Source organism: Magnolia sinica, chromosome 7, assembly GCF_029962835.1.
Source record: "Magnolia sinica isolate HGM2019 chromosome 7, MsV1, whole genome shotgun sequence".
Classification (NCBI taxonomy): domain Eukaryota; kingdom Viridiplantae; phylum Streptophyta; class Magnoliopsida; order Magnoliales; family Magnoliaceae; genus Magnolia; species Magnolia sinica.
This window is the reverse complement of record NC_080579.1, coordinates 85692177-85707990: the sequence shown is the minus strand read 5'-3', so window position 1 is coordinate 85707990 and position 15814 is coordinate 85692177. Positions and strand designations below refer to the sequence as shown.

The 15814-nt window shown below is 41.7% G+C and overlaps 1 protein-coding gene across 3 annotated transcripts in view; it reads right to left on the bottom strand.

Moving 5' to 3' along the window:
* Positions 1-1218: 1218 nt before the first annotated feature.
* The window catches only part of LOC131251599 (bZIP transcription factor 1-B-like), a 42354-nt gene continuing 27758 nt past the window's right edge, over positions 1219-15814 (bottom strand). For 2 of the 3 annotated variants that reach the window (XM_058252417.1, XM_058252419.1), the window contains 7 exons: positions 5649-5818; positions 5508-5562; positions 4702-4744; positions 3991-4277; positions 3840-3917; positions 2295-2420; positions 1219-1633 (listed from right to left, as the gene is read on the bottom strand). In XM_058252417.1, coding sequence (XP_058108400.1) covers positions 1520-1633; positions 2295-2420; positions 3840-3917; positions 3991-4277; positions 4702-4744; positions 5508-5562; positions 5649-5818 — 873 coding nt within the window. In that variant the 3' untranslated portion in view covers positions 1219-1519. The remainder of the gene's footprint in view (positions 1634-2294; positions 2421-3839; positions 3918-3990; positions 4278-4701; positions 4745-5507; positions 5563-5648; positions 5819-15814) is intronic. The other variant, XM_058252420.1, reaches the window with a different exon arrangement.

The following is a 15814-nucleotide window of genomic DNA, read 5'->3' as shown; positions in this document are numbered from 1 at the left end:
TACCCTTCTGATCTTAATGCTTTGGAAATTGAGGAGGATCACTTTATACCCTCCTCCCTGGGTAGTCTGAGACAAATAGACGTACTTGTGGCTAATGGTTTCCTTACTCCTCTTCCCCACCTCTGCCAAAGAGCTTCTACTATAGAAACCTTCTCCTTCTGCCGAAGACGCTTCTATTATAGAAACTCTCTCCTTGTGGATCCCTATTAGGATCTAGGCCCTGACTGGATAGGCATAGACCTTCCTGCTTCTTGCGAGATTCCCAATCATCCTCTACTTTTGAAACCTCGACAGTTCTTCCCCACAATACCACACCATTGACGCTTTAAATCGCAAACCTAACTTCTTCCCTAGAGTTGAACAGAATGAAGCCAAAGCCCCAATGGCCTCCTCTGATTGAATCTCTCAGAAGGAAGATATCTCTTGCTTTGTCAAATCCTCGAACAGGAATCTAATCTCTCTTTGTGGTCGAGCAAAAGGGGATGTATGCAAAGAGTGTTGTCACTTCCCCTAAGGATTTTTTATCCTTACTATCACCCACACTTAACTCATCTCAAAATCGTATCCAATGCTTCGTGGCTACTCTGCGCTCTTTGGACTTTTCAAACTTAGCAAACTGAAACATCCAAGTAAGCTAAAGGAAGGAAAATCTACGAAGACCCCATTAATAGCGGTGAGTGAGGGAGGATTTGGAGTTTGAAGATAAACAAACACAAAGCGTGAAGGTGACGACCATCATGTCTTTAGTTGACTCGACTCGGCATTAAATAATTCAATAAGAATATACCGTGTAGGAAAAACATTATTTGAGTAAAAATATGTATAATATAAAATAGCTCTAAAAGTTATAAAAGCAAGTGGGCAATGTGGACACACTCTTTTCTTTCTGTTTATAAGTCAGCTTGACCCAGTGATGACTCGTCCGAGTCATACCGAGTCACCTTGAGTCGGCTGAGCCCACTCGAGCTGCCTGACCAAGTCGAGTTCAAGTACATCTTGTGACCAAGTTTCTCAGTGACTCACCTCATGGCCTTTCTCATTGACTTGCCTCACAATCTCATGAGGTCAAGTGGAATGATCCAAGTTTTGAGTCAAGGCATTGTAACACTATGGCATTTACAACATAGTTCCTCATGATTGCTTTTTTTTCTTGGTATCTATGAAGGCATGGGCTACCAGGGAAAAGAAAAGGTATGATACTAAAAAATGCGCCATATCTTTCTATCTAAAACTTCATCAATAGATTTTTTTTCATTCTAATAGTACAACGTCATTATTGGGGCCTTTTGTTAGTATTTCCCCATTACACCTAAGCGTTAAATGAGCCTTCTCTCTCTTCTCATGTACACTCTTTAGACATAGAAAGAAGAGTGTGGAGGAGAGAGGCTACATTAGCATCATCAGCACAAGCAGTCAGTTTCATGGATAATTAAAAACTGCTTTTCCTATTGTGGGGGTGAGCTAAAACTACCTGCTTTCGGCAAATCTCTTTTCATCAGGGCCTATTTACGCTTGCAGTTTAGGAATTGCGGTCAGGTTGGCCATGGACATCATTTGCCGTTGATTCCTCTCCCTTGTGTTTCTTGAGCCTCTCCTGCACAGATCCCATGCCCAAGCATAAAGAAGGCTGAAGCTGTTCATTCAAGATGAATAAGAAAAGGATGAACTGAACACCGAGATTCAATACACTAAGGCATTTTCAGGCAATTCTGCTTTTGATATGACGGATGGGATGGGCCCAAATTTCGATAGAGATTGTAGCGGAAAACAAGAACGAAAACAATCCTATTCAAGTCATATTGCACTTTTCGCGCCATCCAAAACATTAAAAGGAAGGGCCGCTCTAACCGTGGAACAAGTCCCAAGTTGGAAGTACCTTTTTCATGGAGTCCCTTTCCGAAGTACTTCCAACCCCCAAAAGGGACTTCATGAACTCCTGAGAAGGAAATTGCTACAAAATCCCAAAAATACAGAGTTTGGATGATCCCGAATGTCCAACCAATGCAGAGTTTAGCCCATAGAATGCAGAACACAGCCCATCTTTCTGTCAACATTGTATTAACAATCCAATCATTCATTTTCCAGGCCACTGATCAGATGGATAGGATTTGACTACAGCTCATCAAACTATGGCCCACCAAATCAACGGTCTTGCTCACTGTTCACATGTTCCGTGTGTATGGTAACTATTTTATGGTCACATGCATTATTATAGTAAAACCGCTCCTCAGTAAAAATAAAAATAAGAAAACTGATGTGAAAATCAATTGAAGCAGCAGGATGGAAGAACATACAGTAAGAGAAGCATTTTCCGCCGCCAGTTTCTCACATTCTCCACGCATATGCTCCAATTCTTCTCTGAGCGAATTGTTCTCATCTTTGAGAGTATCCACACGTTGGGCCAGTTCTTCACACTCAGCCTGGCTCCAAAACATCAGTAATTCAAAAGGTGGAAAGAGAAAAAGGATATAAATGGAAGAAATCCAAGCAAAGAAAAACAGTTCAGCACCCATTAGTGCCTGCCTGATTTGCACGACTACAATGAAACCAGAGCAATTACTTGTGTATGCCAAATCTGGACTACCTGATTGCTTTTTAACCTGTTTTTCATGAATCGCTACCTGATGGATTGAACAGCCAGATTCCTGGGCCAGGGCTTCTACATGATGAAGCCCACCAGATTCACAGATAAGATGTCCTACATTTGCCAGGTTGGCACATGTGCCCGAGTGTGAAGAGGCTATAGGAACTGACATGTGACATTAGAAAACCTCCTTTCACTGAATGCTGTCCTGGGCTATTCAATAATTGTACCATTCATCATTAAAAACTTTCGCTTTAACCATGGATTGCTTCTTCAGGTGAAGAAGCCAAGATGTCTACCCATAGTTTAGAGACCAGACTACAAGAACCATCGGATTTGCTGGGGCCATTGACCAGGGCTGGGCTGGGCCAAATAAAATACCGAATGGACCTCATTCAACGAGCCCGGTCCTACCAGTTCAAAGTCTAGCTCAAAACTAACTAGGACCAGTGACTCATGATTTATATGCATTACCCAATTACAAAGAAATCCAAGCAATATGTTTAAACGTCCAGCAGAATAGCAACTTCTCTCCTGATTCATTACTGTGAACACAGTGAATGATTACCAATTGACCTGACGCTGACAATCAATAGGTTCCTTCCGACAAATACACACCAATGTTATTTACTGACCACCTATCAGTAACCTAATCTGTTGAACTGGTGGATCCATCATGAGATGTGTGATTCCCTAATACCACCATATCTTCAGAGTTTGATCCTATAGCATGCATGAAGCAGAAGCGAACACTTACAGTTTGGCCACTTCAACCAGTCTCCAATCCAAAGATAGGATCATCCAATGGGTAAGAATTTGGGGTCTCTCTCATCCACCACAATGCCCACCAATGGACCTGATGATGACAATCAATAGGATCCTTGCGACAAATACACACTGATGTTATTTACTGACCACCTATCAGTAACCTAATCTGTTGATCAGGTGGACCCATCATGAGATATGTGATTCCCTAATACCACCATATCTTCAGAGTTTGATGCTAGCATGCATGAAGCGGAAGCGAACACTTACAGTTCGTCCACTTCAACCAGTCTCCAATCCGAAGATAGGATCATCCAATGGGTAAGAATTTGGGGTCTCTCTCATCCACCACAATGCCCACCATACGACCAATTTGGATAACCAAAGGGAAGCCCCATGCGCAAAGTTTGTTATGATGACAAATAATGCTCAATTAAACATTGTATACTTCCTCTAATGAAACTGGTGCAATAGTGTGTGTGCTCCTAACCTGCTTCCTCAGCCTGGAGCGACGTGCTGATTCCCTATTAGACTGTTTTCTTCTTTGCCTCTTAAGCTCTCTTTCATCCTGAGGTTTTGAAGGAAAGGAGTGTCAGAATTGTACCAAAGAAGGATGGAAAAAAATCAGAGTGTGGGAAAACCTGTAGCCAGAGTTCCGAAGGAACACCATCACGGGATCCCATGTGATTGCCAGGAACTATGGCCCCCGTAGCTGGGACAGCAGGGAGCTTGCCTCGCATTGCAGCAATAGATGTAGGAGCATGGCCTCCCCAATAGTCCATGCCAATGTTCAGGTTCGTTGTGGGGCCAGAAACACCACCTGGCATGGCCATCATTGCCATAGTATGGTTGCCCATGGTTGGAGTAGGGGAAGTCCGTGTAACCCCACTAGGGGCGCTGCAAGCAGTGCTCCCATTCTGGGCCTCAGCTGCCACCACACATGCAACATCCACATATTAACAATTTACAGAATAAATATTTTTTATTTTTTTAAAAGAAAAAAAGAAGAATTTAAGAGAAGGAGAACATCTTTGGCCCATTGCAACACAGGAAATTGTATTCCAAAAATCTCCCTCAGCTGCTTTCCAGGAAAATGGCAGGAACGCATTTCCAATGTGCACAGCAATTCCCAAGAACTTCCAATAGGCATTATTGGGAGTTTTCATAATACAATATCCCGTGTAAGGCGCTGTAAGAAATCTATCAGCAGGCGGCAGAACGATATTTCAGAGCAAAATTTCGTTTTTCTTTGAATGGTAACAGAAATTTTATTGCAAAAAAAGAAAAGCCACAGAGACAAGAAAGAAAAGAGACAACAGAAGTGAATGGGCAGACACTCTGTAAAAGCATACCATCAGCTGAACCTTTTTCACCACATGGATTTTGCTGTGAACCCTGTAAAAATAATTTGATTTAAATTCCAATATTCATGTATCTGCTAGAATGAAATGATATCACACATTTATATTCCTTCCCTTAAAATTCAAAGATGCAGAGACAGCATGCTTTCTCAGAGCAAGAAGAAATACATATTGTAGAGCACAATAGCAATACTTAAGCATAAATGGAATACAAAACCTTTGCTCAAGCTTTTATTTCTGTTTTTAAATTTAAGTTCCATATGGAGACCACTAGACCAGAAAAGGCTATGAAAGACTCAACAAATACATGCAATGCAGAAACTGATAAGCCAAAACATTTACTATAGTTGCATGAACAAAGTTTGATGTTTGCTCACTTGGAGAAGAAAGACAAGCTTGTCATGATTGGTCCACCTAAGCAAAGGTGCATTCAGTATTGCCAAAAATACGCACAGGCCTTGGTGGTCCTTTCCTTAAGTGGACCAATCAGTGCAACCATGGGTTTCTCTTTACCTAACACACGACTGTATGTGACAAACAAATGAAGACACAAACAGATGTGCTTACTTAGGTCTAAACACAATTCGGTCACTGTGCTTAAACAAATACATTACAAGTTTGCGAGATGTAATCTTCAAAAAAAAAAAAAGTTTGTGAGATGTTACTGATCAATACACCTCATCACCAAGTGTTCTTGCAATGCACACAAGTCTAATAAGAAAATGCTTAATTATTGCAATGTAGACAACATAAAATAAATAGAAAAGGAGACGGCGATAGCTTAGGACACTGCATACATTTTGAGAATTTGCATCACTTCCCTCACTTGAACCTTCATTTCCACTCTCTCCACTGCATATCACATTAGTTAGGCATGAATATGGGGTCAGCATGGTGAAAAGATGGGCTGGAGAATCTATAAATGTGGTTTAGTTTACCTTTGTGACATGGTTCCATTGGCAGATGCTCCGGATGCTTTTTCCGCCTCGTTACCCTTGCCTGTTAGCATACTCAGACTGCCTAAGCTCCCTTTGGATTTCTTTAGTGAACTCCCATTCTTCCCTTCAGCTGACTTACCCTCTGAGTCTGCACCACCAGCCACACCAGCCTGAAACAATGCCACAAAAATTTAAGACTTCCATATCTAGATCACTTGAGCAATGAATTAGACAAGGCATGAAGTTTGCCTTGTCTTCAACTAAAGGCCTGAATGATGGTTCTATATTACCTTTCAGAAAACGAAAAAAATAAATAAATAAATAAAAATTGATGGTTCTATAACAGTGTTTTGGTCAGCTTTAAAAACAAATGTGTCCCAGAAGTCATTTTACAGGAGAGTGGTGTATTCCTTGAAACCCAGCAAAGGAATCCAACCTTTCTTCTTTTTTAAATGATAAATTTTGGCCAAAGATAGCAGCAACAGCTAATCAAAGGAAGAAGATTGCAGGCAATGATTTAGCTAACCCATTTGTGTCTCTCAGCAACCTGATAGCCTCATGCTAAACATGATTGAATCATCATACTTTTTCAGAGAGAGAAAGAGAACCATCCGTGATAAAATAAGCGAACAAGGGCACAATGAAATTCTTCAATCCTTCTGATATTACTGTCGCCTCAGCTTCATTTGAGTCTCAAACCCAATAAAAAATAAAAATAAAAAATAAAAAAGTCTCAAACCCCGATAAGACAAGAAAGTGTTAGTTATATTTCTCCTCTTTCGTCTTCAAAAATACTCCTATAACAGATGGGCCCAGAATATAATGAAGTCCCATCAAAACTAAGCTTGATGGAACCACCAAGTGATTGATTTCCAACTTACCATGGAAGGTTCATTATAGACAGCACCATATATTCTCCAATTTCTACTACTATCTTGGGAACTCCTGAAATCTTCCGTTACCAATGACTAGACTTCGGTTTCTCAGGCTTACTTGGGTAAGTTTGTTGGGGCATCTGTACTTGAATTTCATGTCCTGCATCAGCGTCATTCCTTGTTCCCATCCCAAATAAAGGTGCTGAGGCTATGACCGATTTCTGACCTATTAGTTTGATAGGCAGTAATTATAAGATCGTTGCAAGAGTGATGGCAGCCACATTGAAAAAGGTGATTGGGTAGGTGGTGTCATCTTACAAGAGTGTTTTTGTCCAGGGTAGGTGCATCTTGGATTGCCCATTTACGGCAAATGAACTGGTAGATGTATACTGGAAAAGTGTATGTCCTGAATTCCTCTTTAAGCCAGACAGGGAGTGAGTGTCTGATTGTATCAATTGGGGTTCTTTAATCTTCTTGCTAAGAGCATGGTATCTGGGGAAAGATGGCAAAAATGGATGAAAGCATGCATTTCATCAGCTTGGTTCTCGGTTATTATCAATGACTCCTCAAAGGGTTTCTTCAAAAGGGAGCGTGGCCTGCAGCAGGGTGGTCCATTGTCTCTCTTTTGTTTGCGTTAGTGGGTGAATCATCATTTCAGATGATAAACCTGGGTTATGTTTAGGGTATGTGTTCAAATAATGGAGAGGCAGTGATTACACCTGTTTTATGCTGATGACACTGTTGTAATGGGTCAACTGAGGAAGCGCTGATGTTCCAAGATATTTTGCTCCATTTCCAAGTGAGTGGTCTTTGGATTAAGGGTAAATTTATCAAGAATAGCATCTCTGGCATCTACCTTGAAGCCAGTGTGGTGACCCCAATTGCGATAGAGGTGTGGTGTAACTAATCTTCCCATCAAGCACTTGGGAGTTCCTATCTGCTTCGGCAGACCTCCAATGGCATTGAGGATCTCGGTTATAGAAAAGGTTCACAGAAGGCTGATGGTTTGGAAGGGGAGATTGCAGCCTTTGGGTGGGATAATCATTATGCCAGAAGCAGTTATGGCCACTATTCACATAATCGCCTTGTATCTTGGCATAAGATATGTGGGCTGTTGCAGTCGGACAAGTTAGGTATGAAGTCTATCAGGATGATGAACATTGCTCTTCTTGGAAAATGGTGGTGGATGATTGAGTGTGGGGAAGCTGTCATGGTCAAAAGGCTGTTGCAGTCGGATCAGCTTGGTGACAGCCATGAGTATTGCCTTGTTACTTACAACAATGTCCAGGAGCTTAAGAAGAAGTCGGGATAGGAGTAGGTAGCATAAAATAAAGGAATTGGATGCTCTTGGCAAAGTCCTAGACAAGTGGTGGTGGAGATTTGCATAGACAAATAGGTTTTTCGAGAAGGATAATTGCTTCAAAATATGGAAAATTGGATAGGAGTTAGTCACAGGGTGGGAGAGGAGAGAGGTAACAACTCTTTCAAATGAAAGCCATCTCAAAGCTTGGAGACAAAAACAGAGGCATCCGTCAAATCTTCTAAGAGGCTGTGTTAGATTTCGTGTTGAAGGCAGTGAGAAAACTTGCTTTTGGTGAATATGTCTCTTGAGAATGTTTCCCTTGTTCCTAGGTTTTCCTACAGGATTAACACTCTTGTTAACGACTCCTATGAGCCTGAGGAAGGTACAACTAGGGCTGTACACGAACCGAGTTAGCTCGGTTAGCTCGCTTGACTCGACTCGAAAAAGCTCAATTCGACTCGGTTCGAAACTGAGTTCGAGCAGAGTCAACCTGATTTTTTGAGCTCAAAAAAATTTCAAACCAAGTTCGAGCTCGACTCGACTCGGATCGAACCCCAACTCGAATTGAACTCAGATTGAACCAGTTCGGTGACTTGGTTACTTTGATATTGATGTTGCTCACCAAGTGTTTGATGAAATGACTCAACGAAGTGTCGGCTAGTGGCAAGGAAGGCATGTATATGATACAAATACCCTTTTTTTCTTGATTTCGATGTTGCCTACAAGGAGTTTGATGAAATACCTATAAACAGTTGATGATGTTTTACAGACAGTAAGAAATTGAAAGTGCACTCCATGTGTTTGTGAAAATGCCGCACAGGCTCAATCTTGGCTCAAACTTGGCTCGAACTGGCCGAGCAGCTGACCGAACCGAGCTGAGCTGGCCAATCAGGCTCCAGGACCGAGCCGAGTTCGAGCTGGGGTCGGCTAGTGGCCGATCCGAGTCGAGTTGTGCCAAGCTCAACTCGGTTCGACTCGTGTAAACCTCTAGGTACAACAATTTGGTTGTTCCAGTTAAGTTGCATATTGTGGGATCATGGGATTGTTATGGTGGTGGAGATTCTTAATCTCACCAATGAAGCCACTCTTTGTACCTTCAAGGAGGATGAGCTTATCTCAGACACAAGCACTAACAGTGTCTTTTGGTGCGCATGTGCACATGACACTGCATGGATCCAAGGGTTTTGTTGGATGGCTAACATTAATAGGGCTTTAACAATAAATAATCTTCAAAAAAGGAATTGGTATCTTCCAAGTAGTCGCTTCATGGGTTGAAAGGACGTTGAATCAGTTGATTCCCTTTTCCTCAAGTTACGATGTGATGCTATATGTTTGGATCATCTTCTTTGGCCTCTTTGATATTAATTGGGTTCTCATAGATTCTATAATAGCTCTTATGGACAATTGGAGTAGTGAGCCTTTCAATCCACGGGGAAAGATACTTAGGCAAATGCTTTTGCATGATATTATGTAAGGGATTTGTAAAGGAAGGAAGAATAAAGTTTCTAAAAACAAATCCTCAAGCATCATTAAGAGGCAGCTAAAGTCAAGATGTCCTCGGTAAATTGGGGATTCACATCAAGAAATTTCAAAGGGATCTCTAAACCCAATGTTCTTAGAGATTGGAGGTTGGTCATTAATAGGGTCTGAAGCCAGTTCCGTCATCTGGTATATGGCCCAAGCTGTTGAGAGCGTAAAATGAATTCCAGCTCGACGAGATATCTCAAGGCATCCTGAGTCGGAGTTGTTTTGAGGGATGAGCATGAATCTCTTATTTTAAGGGATGAGCATGGATCTCTTTCTTTGTCTAGGATGGCTGGATCTTACACCCCGAATAGAGTTAAGATGCTGGCGATGAAGATGGGGGTTGTAAATCTTTGTTAATCATGTGCACAGATTGCTAATCATGGAAGTTGATTCTTCCAATGTAAATCTCTGAAGAAGATAGCAATGTACAATACTCAATTAACCAATTAAAATTTGGGACCATTGTTGCTAAGTCACAATCCCAAAATTAAATTGTTTAAACAATTTTCATCATTAATTTACAGACACTTGTGTTTTTGAAATATGACCATTTGATATTTTTCTGACGAGGGACAATTAACCACTTGCTCTAAAAGCTCGAATTGATAGAGCATGGCAAATCAATCCCTTTATCTCAAAGTCCAGGCCCCACATCCCATGGGTTAAGACCTCAGTTGAACCTCTCTCGTGGGACCCACTTCGCATGCGTTCCGCTTCACACGAGCCACCCGCCTCACAAAGGTAGAGACCACCTCACACGGGCCACCCACCCCAAGTGTGCCCCTACACCCCACAGGCCACCCCACTCAAGCCCGGTGTGAAAATGCCCCTGCATTAATCACTCCCGGTGAGGAATCCCAAACACGAGACCTCCGCTCTGATACCACTTTAATGCATGACAATTAACCACTTGCTCTAAAATCTCGAATTGATAGAGCATGGCGAATCAATCCATTTATCTCATAGCCAAGGCCCCACATCCCATGGGTTAGGACCTCAGCCAAAACCCCTCGTGGGCCCTAATTCACATGGGTTCCGCTTCGCATGAGCCACCCACCTCACATGGGCCACCCACCCCAACACCCCGGGTGTGCCCCTGCATCCCACAGGCCACCCCACTTGACCCCAGTGTGAAAATGCCCCTGCATTATTTTCATTCTTCACTATCTAATAAATGTCCACCAATCCATTAGTGGGATAAGTGCCAATAAATTGCATGAATTTAAGATTGATTTGGGGCATCGAATGGTCTCCCAAATCAGCCCCAAATTGGCAACATTATTTACTGAATCTAATTTTATTTTTTTCATAAGATTTATAGAAGTAAATGATATCAAATTGTTAGGTATATGAATTACATAACAGGACACAAAAGTCCCTAGACTCTATATATTAAAATGTGAGTCGCAGGGTACGTAATACACCAATACTATAAATAATAGTAAAACATGCAAATATGAGATGTTTTGGTATTACATTCATTATAATAAATTTATATTGATATTATATAGTTAGAAAATTAAATATAAAAGGTTTGTACTCAATTTCAAGTTGTCAGGTTCATAAATCCATCAGACGACCCGATATAGCATTCTCACCAAAGATCGGACCGTTACAGTACCATAAACATGTTCGAAATTATAAATGAATGCATATTTGGAATATTTACAATTTTTTAGATTTTCTGAATATTTTTCCAATTTTTTTGGAGCAAAATAAAAAACGACCGATACAGAGGCGTATCGCCCGTTACGCCCCCCGTATCGCCTGTTACGCCGATTCAACGTATCCTTAACGGCGGGCACCGTTATACCCATCATTACCGCTATGGAACACCTTTCATTTAAGGTATGGAAATATTGAAAAATTGACCAACCATCTCATATATGAAACCATAACCACTACGTCTGAAATCCATATTAATATCCTCCCATGGAGCATAAGATATTGGCAACTATATTATGCTTTCATCCTTTTCCTAACTAATAACCTAGGCACTACTTGATTATGATCAAAATGAACCATTTTCAACTAGATAAGTAAAAGCAATCTTCAACTAGCACATACAACACCCAAAATGACCTTCAAGTCCTTAATGTAACTCCCGAACAATAAATGCCCACAAAGAACTAGGAGGAAAGCCTTGTAAAATAAAATTTTGAGGGGAAACTTGGGTCGGGCTCAACCTGAGCCCGACTAACCCAACCTGACCAGAAAGTTTGGTCAGGTTGGGATGGGTTGGTTTGAGGTCTGGTTGGGCTTAGGTTGGAAATTCTCAACCCAACCAAAGGTCTAGTTGGGCTCAAGTTGAGGCTTCATCTCAACTCAAGCCCAACCCTATACTACTCATATAGTACAAATTATTCTATATAATGTATGTAATAAGATACTAAATAACCGATATAGTAGAAGATATTAAATATTTGGCCTAACCCAAGATGAGTTAGGGTTGAGGACATGGTGCACCAGGAAAGCTCAAGTTGGGTCAGGCCATGGGTTAACCCAATTTGACACCAAGTTGGGCTCAGGGTAACCATCAACACGAACCAACCTACCCAAGTTGCACACCTAATACAAATGGCACTCACCATGAAGAACACATTATATAGTCAATACTTGCCCTAAATAGAGAAGACCACAAAAATCTTGCCCCAATCATTGTCATTGGTGTAATCTCTCTTGATCTCATCATATCCTTCTACGAAAATGGAATCTTAATAACAAATGGGGCATCTGCTTCTTTACTCTCTACCATGCTTGATGTTTTAAATGGAATGAGAACTCTTCAATATGTATGCTCTATTTAGCATTCCACGAACTCAGCATCTTTTGAGAGTCAAGGTAACAAACAATATCTTGATTGGAATATAGCACGAACTCCCAATGCATGAGGCACGTATATGCTTCATCACCTACACAAGTACCACAACTAAATTCAATATCAAAAGTAGAATACCTTTTTTCTGAATGTCATTGAACTTTTCATACAAGAATAGGCATACTTAGTACACCAATGCCTATGTGGGAGGCATTACAAGCAACCTCAAACACCTTGTCCAAGTCCAAAAGTATACACCAACACCTACACGAGAGGCATCACAAGCAACCTCAAACACCTTATCAAAGACAAGAAGTCGAGATAAGAGATACAACCATCTTTATTTCAATGTCTTCAAAGCCTTGTTTGCCTCCATGATCCATTCAAAAGGACCAGAATACATGCACTCGATAGTGGGTACCATGATTTTACCAAAATTCTATGAACCTCCTATTGTACCTCACAAGACCATGGAAACTACACAGCTCATAAACACACCTCAAACCCCTTATTGACGTCAAGAAATCAGGATAAGAGCTACAACCATCATTCTTTCAATGTCTTGAAAGCCTTGGTCGCCTCCTTGGTCCTTTCAAAAGGACCAGATTCCATACACTCAACAATGGTTACCATGATTTTATTAAAATTCTAGATGAACCTCATGTTGTACCTCACAAGTCCATGGTGCACACCTCATAAACATTGGAAGGAATTGATCAATCGGTAATGGCTTTAATCCTCTGGGACCTCTCATGGTCAACGCAACAAGTTCAAGCTTTCACTTAGAAGCTTTGCCTACATGCATTATACATAGCCCTTTCTAAAAGAACATTGATTTCAATCTAAACACTAAAAGAACTCAAATGAAAGCATAACTCATAGCCTATTGTCCTCACTTGCATCACTTTGTGCATGCTCAAGAATTCCAGCTTTTATGACCAATGATTTTTTTTTTTCAAAGACAACGATAATATATTAAACGGAAACAGGAATACAAAAGATAAATCTGCTGAGATAGCAGAAGAAGAGAAGAAAAAAAACTAAAAACCTAAAAAAAGCAAATCACAAGTGTTGAACCCTTTGATGTAAACCACCCATTCTGTAATCATTTTTTTTTGCCCTTGCCCAAACTACCTGAACCGTATACTGATTATCATTAAAGCATCTTTCATTTCTTTATTCCCAAACGGACCACCAAACGGCAAGGATCGCCATCCTCCAAAGCCGAGTTTTGACTTTTCCAAGTTTAAAACCATGCCACGAAACCATCATATGGGAGCTGGAATTCGGAATACACCTGTTGACGTTGAATCTCTGGAAGAATTCAGCCCAAATCTGAGATATGAATGGGCAGTGAAGCAATAAATGATCCACCGACTCTTCATCCCGCATGCAGCAAAGACATATATTAACCAGTTGCATTCCCCTTTTTCTTAAGTTATCGACAGTTAGGATCCAGTTTTTGGCAGCCAGCCAAGCAAAACATATGTATTTGGGAGGAGCAGGATATTTCCAGATGAAAGGAAGGGCCGAAGAAGATGATATGGTAGGAGGGGTGAGGATGGAGTAAAAAGACCTGACTGAGAACACGTTAGATTTGTCTCTGTTCCAAATCAAACCATCAGCAGTAGAGGAGTCTGGCACCATCCTAGAGATGCATTCTAACGGATCCACGTATTCAGCAACCTCCCGATCGTGCAGGTTTCTGATGCACTTAACTTCCCAAACGATGCTGGAGGTCGTCCCAATGAAATAGCTGGCAACAGAGACGTGTTTATCAGGGGCGAGGCGATAGATACGGGGAAATCTGATTTTAAGGGGTTCCTCATCCACCCACCGGTCCTCCCAAAATCTAATAGCAGTTCCGTTGCCCAGACTGAAGCTGATATTGTCCGTCACTGCCTTCTTGGATCGCAGAATCCCTCTCCAGATGTAGGAGGCTCTGTATGCGGTGGAGTCCTCGGTCCACCAACCTCCAGGGGAGCTGCCATACTTGCCTTTAACGATGGAAGCCCATAAGGAGTTGCGTTCATTGCCCAACCTCCACGTCCACTTTCCAAAAAGAGCCCTATTCATAATTTTCGGACTCCTGATACTAGCGCCCCCTTCCTGAAAATGTTTACAAACTTGTTGCTAGTCCAGAAGATGCAGCTTCTTCTGGTTATCTTTTCCGCACCAAAAGAAATCTCAACGAAGATTATCGATTTTTTGCAACACCGATTGGGGACATTTGAAAAGCGTCATGAAGTAGACGGGGAGATTAGTGAGAGCTGATTTGATCAGAGTCAATCGACCTCCCATCGACAGATAATGACACTTCCATCTGGCTAAATACTTCTAAAATTTGCTGACGATCTTGTCCCACATGGATTTTGGAGGGGGGCCAATGGATAGGGGAAGGCCCGCAAAAGTGGAGGGGAAAACATCAGCCGAACATCCAAGGGAATCGACGAAGGATGTGAGCTCGTTGTCGGAGAGGTTTATACCGAATATTTTAGATTCGGCCAGATTTACTCTCAGCCCTGACACCGCCTCAAAACAGAGAAGAGTCGTGCGAAGATTTTCAATAAGAACCGGATCTGCTTCCTAGAAAATGAGAGTATCGTCAGCAAATTGGACGTGGGTAATAGGCGTATGCACTCCCGGCATTTTGATACCTTTAAGAATCCCCGCTGCCTAACCATGGAGCAACATCTGCAAAAGAGCCTCACCGATCAAAAGAAAGAGGAGGTGAGAGAGGATCACCCTGTTGAATGCCCCTGGAGCTATTGAAAAAACCTTTAGGGGTCTCGTTGAGTAAGATAGAAAAGTGTGCCGATCTAACACACTCAACAATCCAGCTCCTCCACTTCGCTCCAAATCCCATACGGCCCATCATATAGTGGAGGAAATTCCATTCCACATGATCGAATGCCTTTTCGATATCTAGTTTGCAGAAAATACTCTTCAGATTGTCTTTGTGACACGTATGGAGGCACTCGTTTGCGATCAGCGCACCATCCACGAACTGTCTTCCCCGAATGAACGCATTCTGATTTTTGGATATTAACTTCCCCATCACCTTTGATAACCTATACGCCAGGATTTTGGCGAGAATTTTATATGGACCCCCAATCAAGCTGATAGGCCGGAATTCGGCAAAAGAACTCGCACCAGCTACCTTCGGGATAAGGGCAATAAAAGATGCTCCAAGGCCTTTGGATAATATGCCCCTGAGATGAAATTCATGCAAAAAGTCCACGATATCTTAGCGGACGTTCTCCCAAAAGGTTTGAAAAAACACCATGGGGAAACCATCTAGGCCAGGGGAATTATCGCTTCCCAGCGAAGCCACAGCCTCTTTAGCTTCTTCTTCAGAAAACGGGACCTCGAGGAGACTCACCTCTGTATCTTCCAGCTGATTGAAAGAGATGTCGTGGTGGGTCTGCTCCAACCTTCAGAGGATAGAAGAGATTGTAAATGACGGATAGCTTGCTCGACCATTTCCTGTTTATCATCTATCTGAGTACCATCGACATTGATGCTTAAAATTATTTTGGCACGAGCTTGCATGTTGGCAATGCAGTGGAAATAACGGGTGTTCCTGTCTCCTTCTGAAATCCATCTGACCCTAGATTTCAGTTTCCAAAAGACTTCGTCCTCC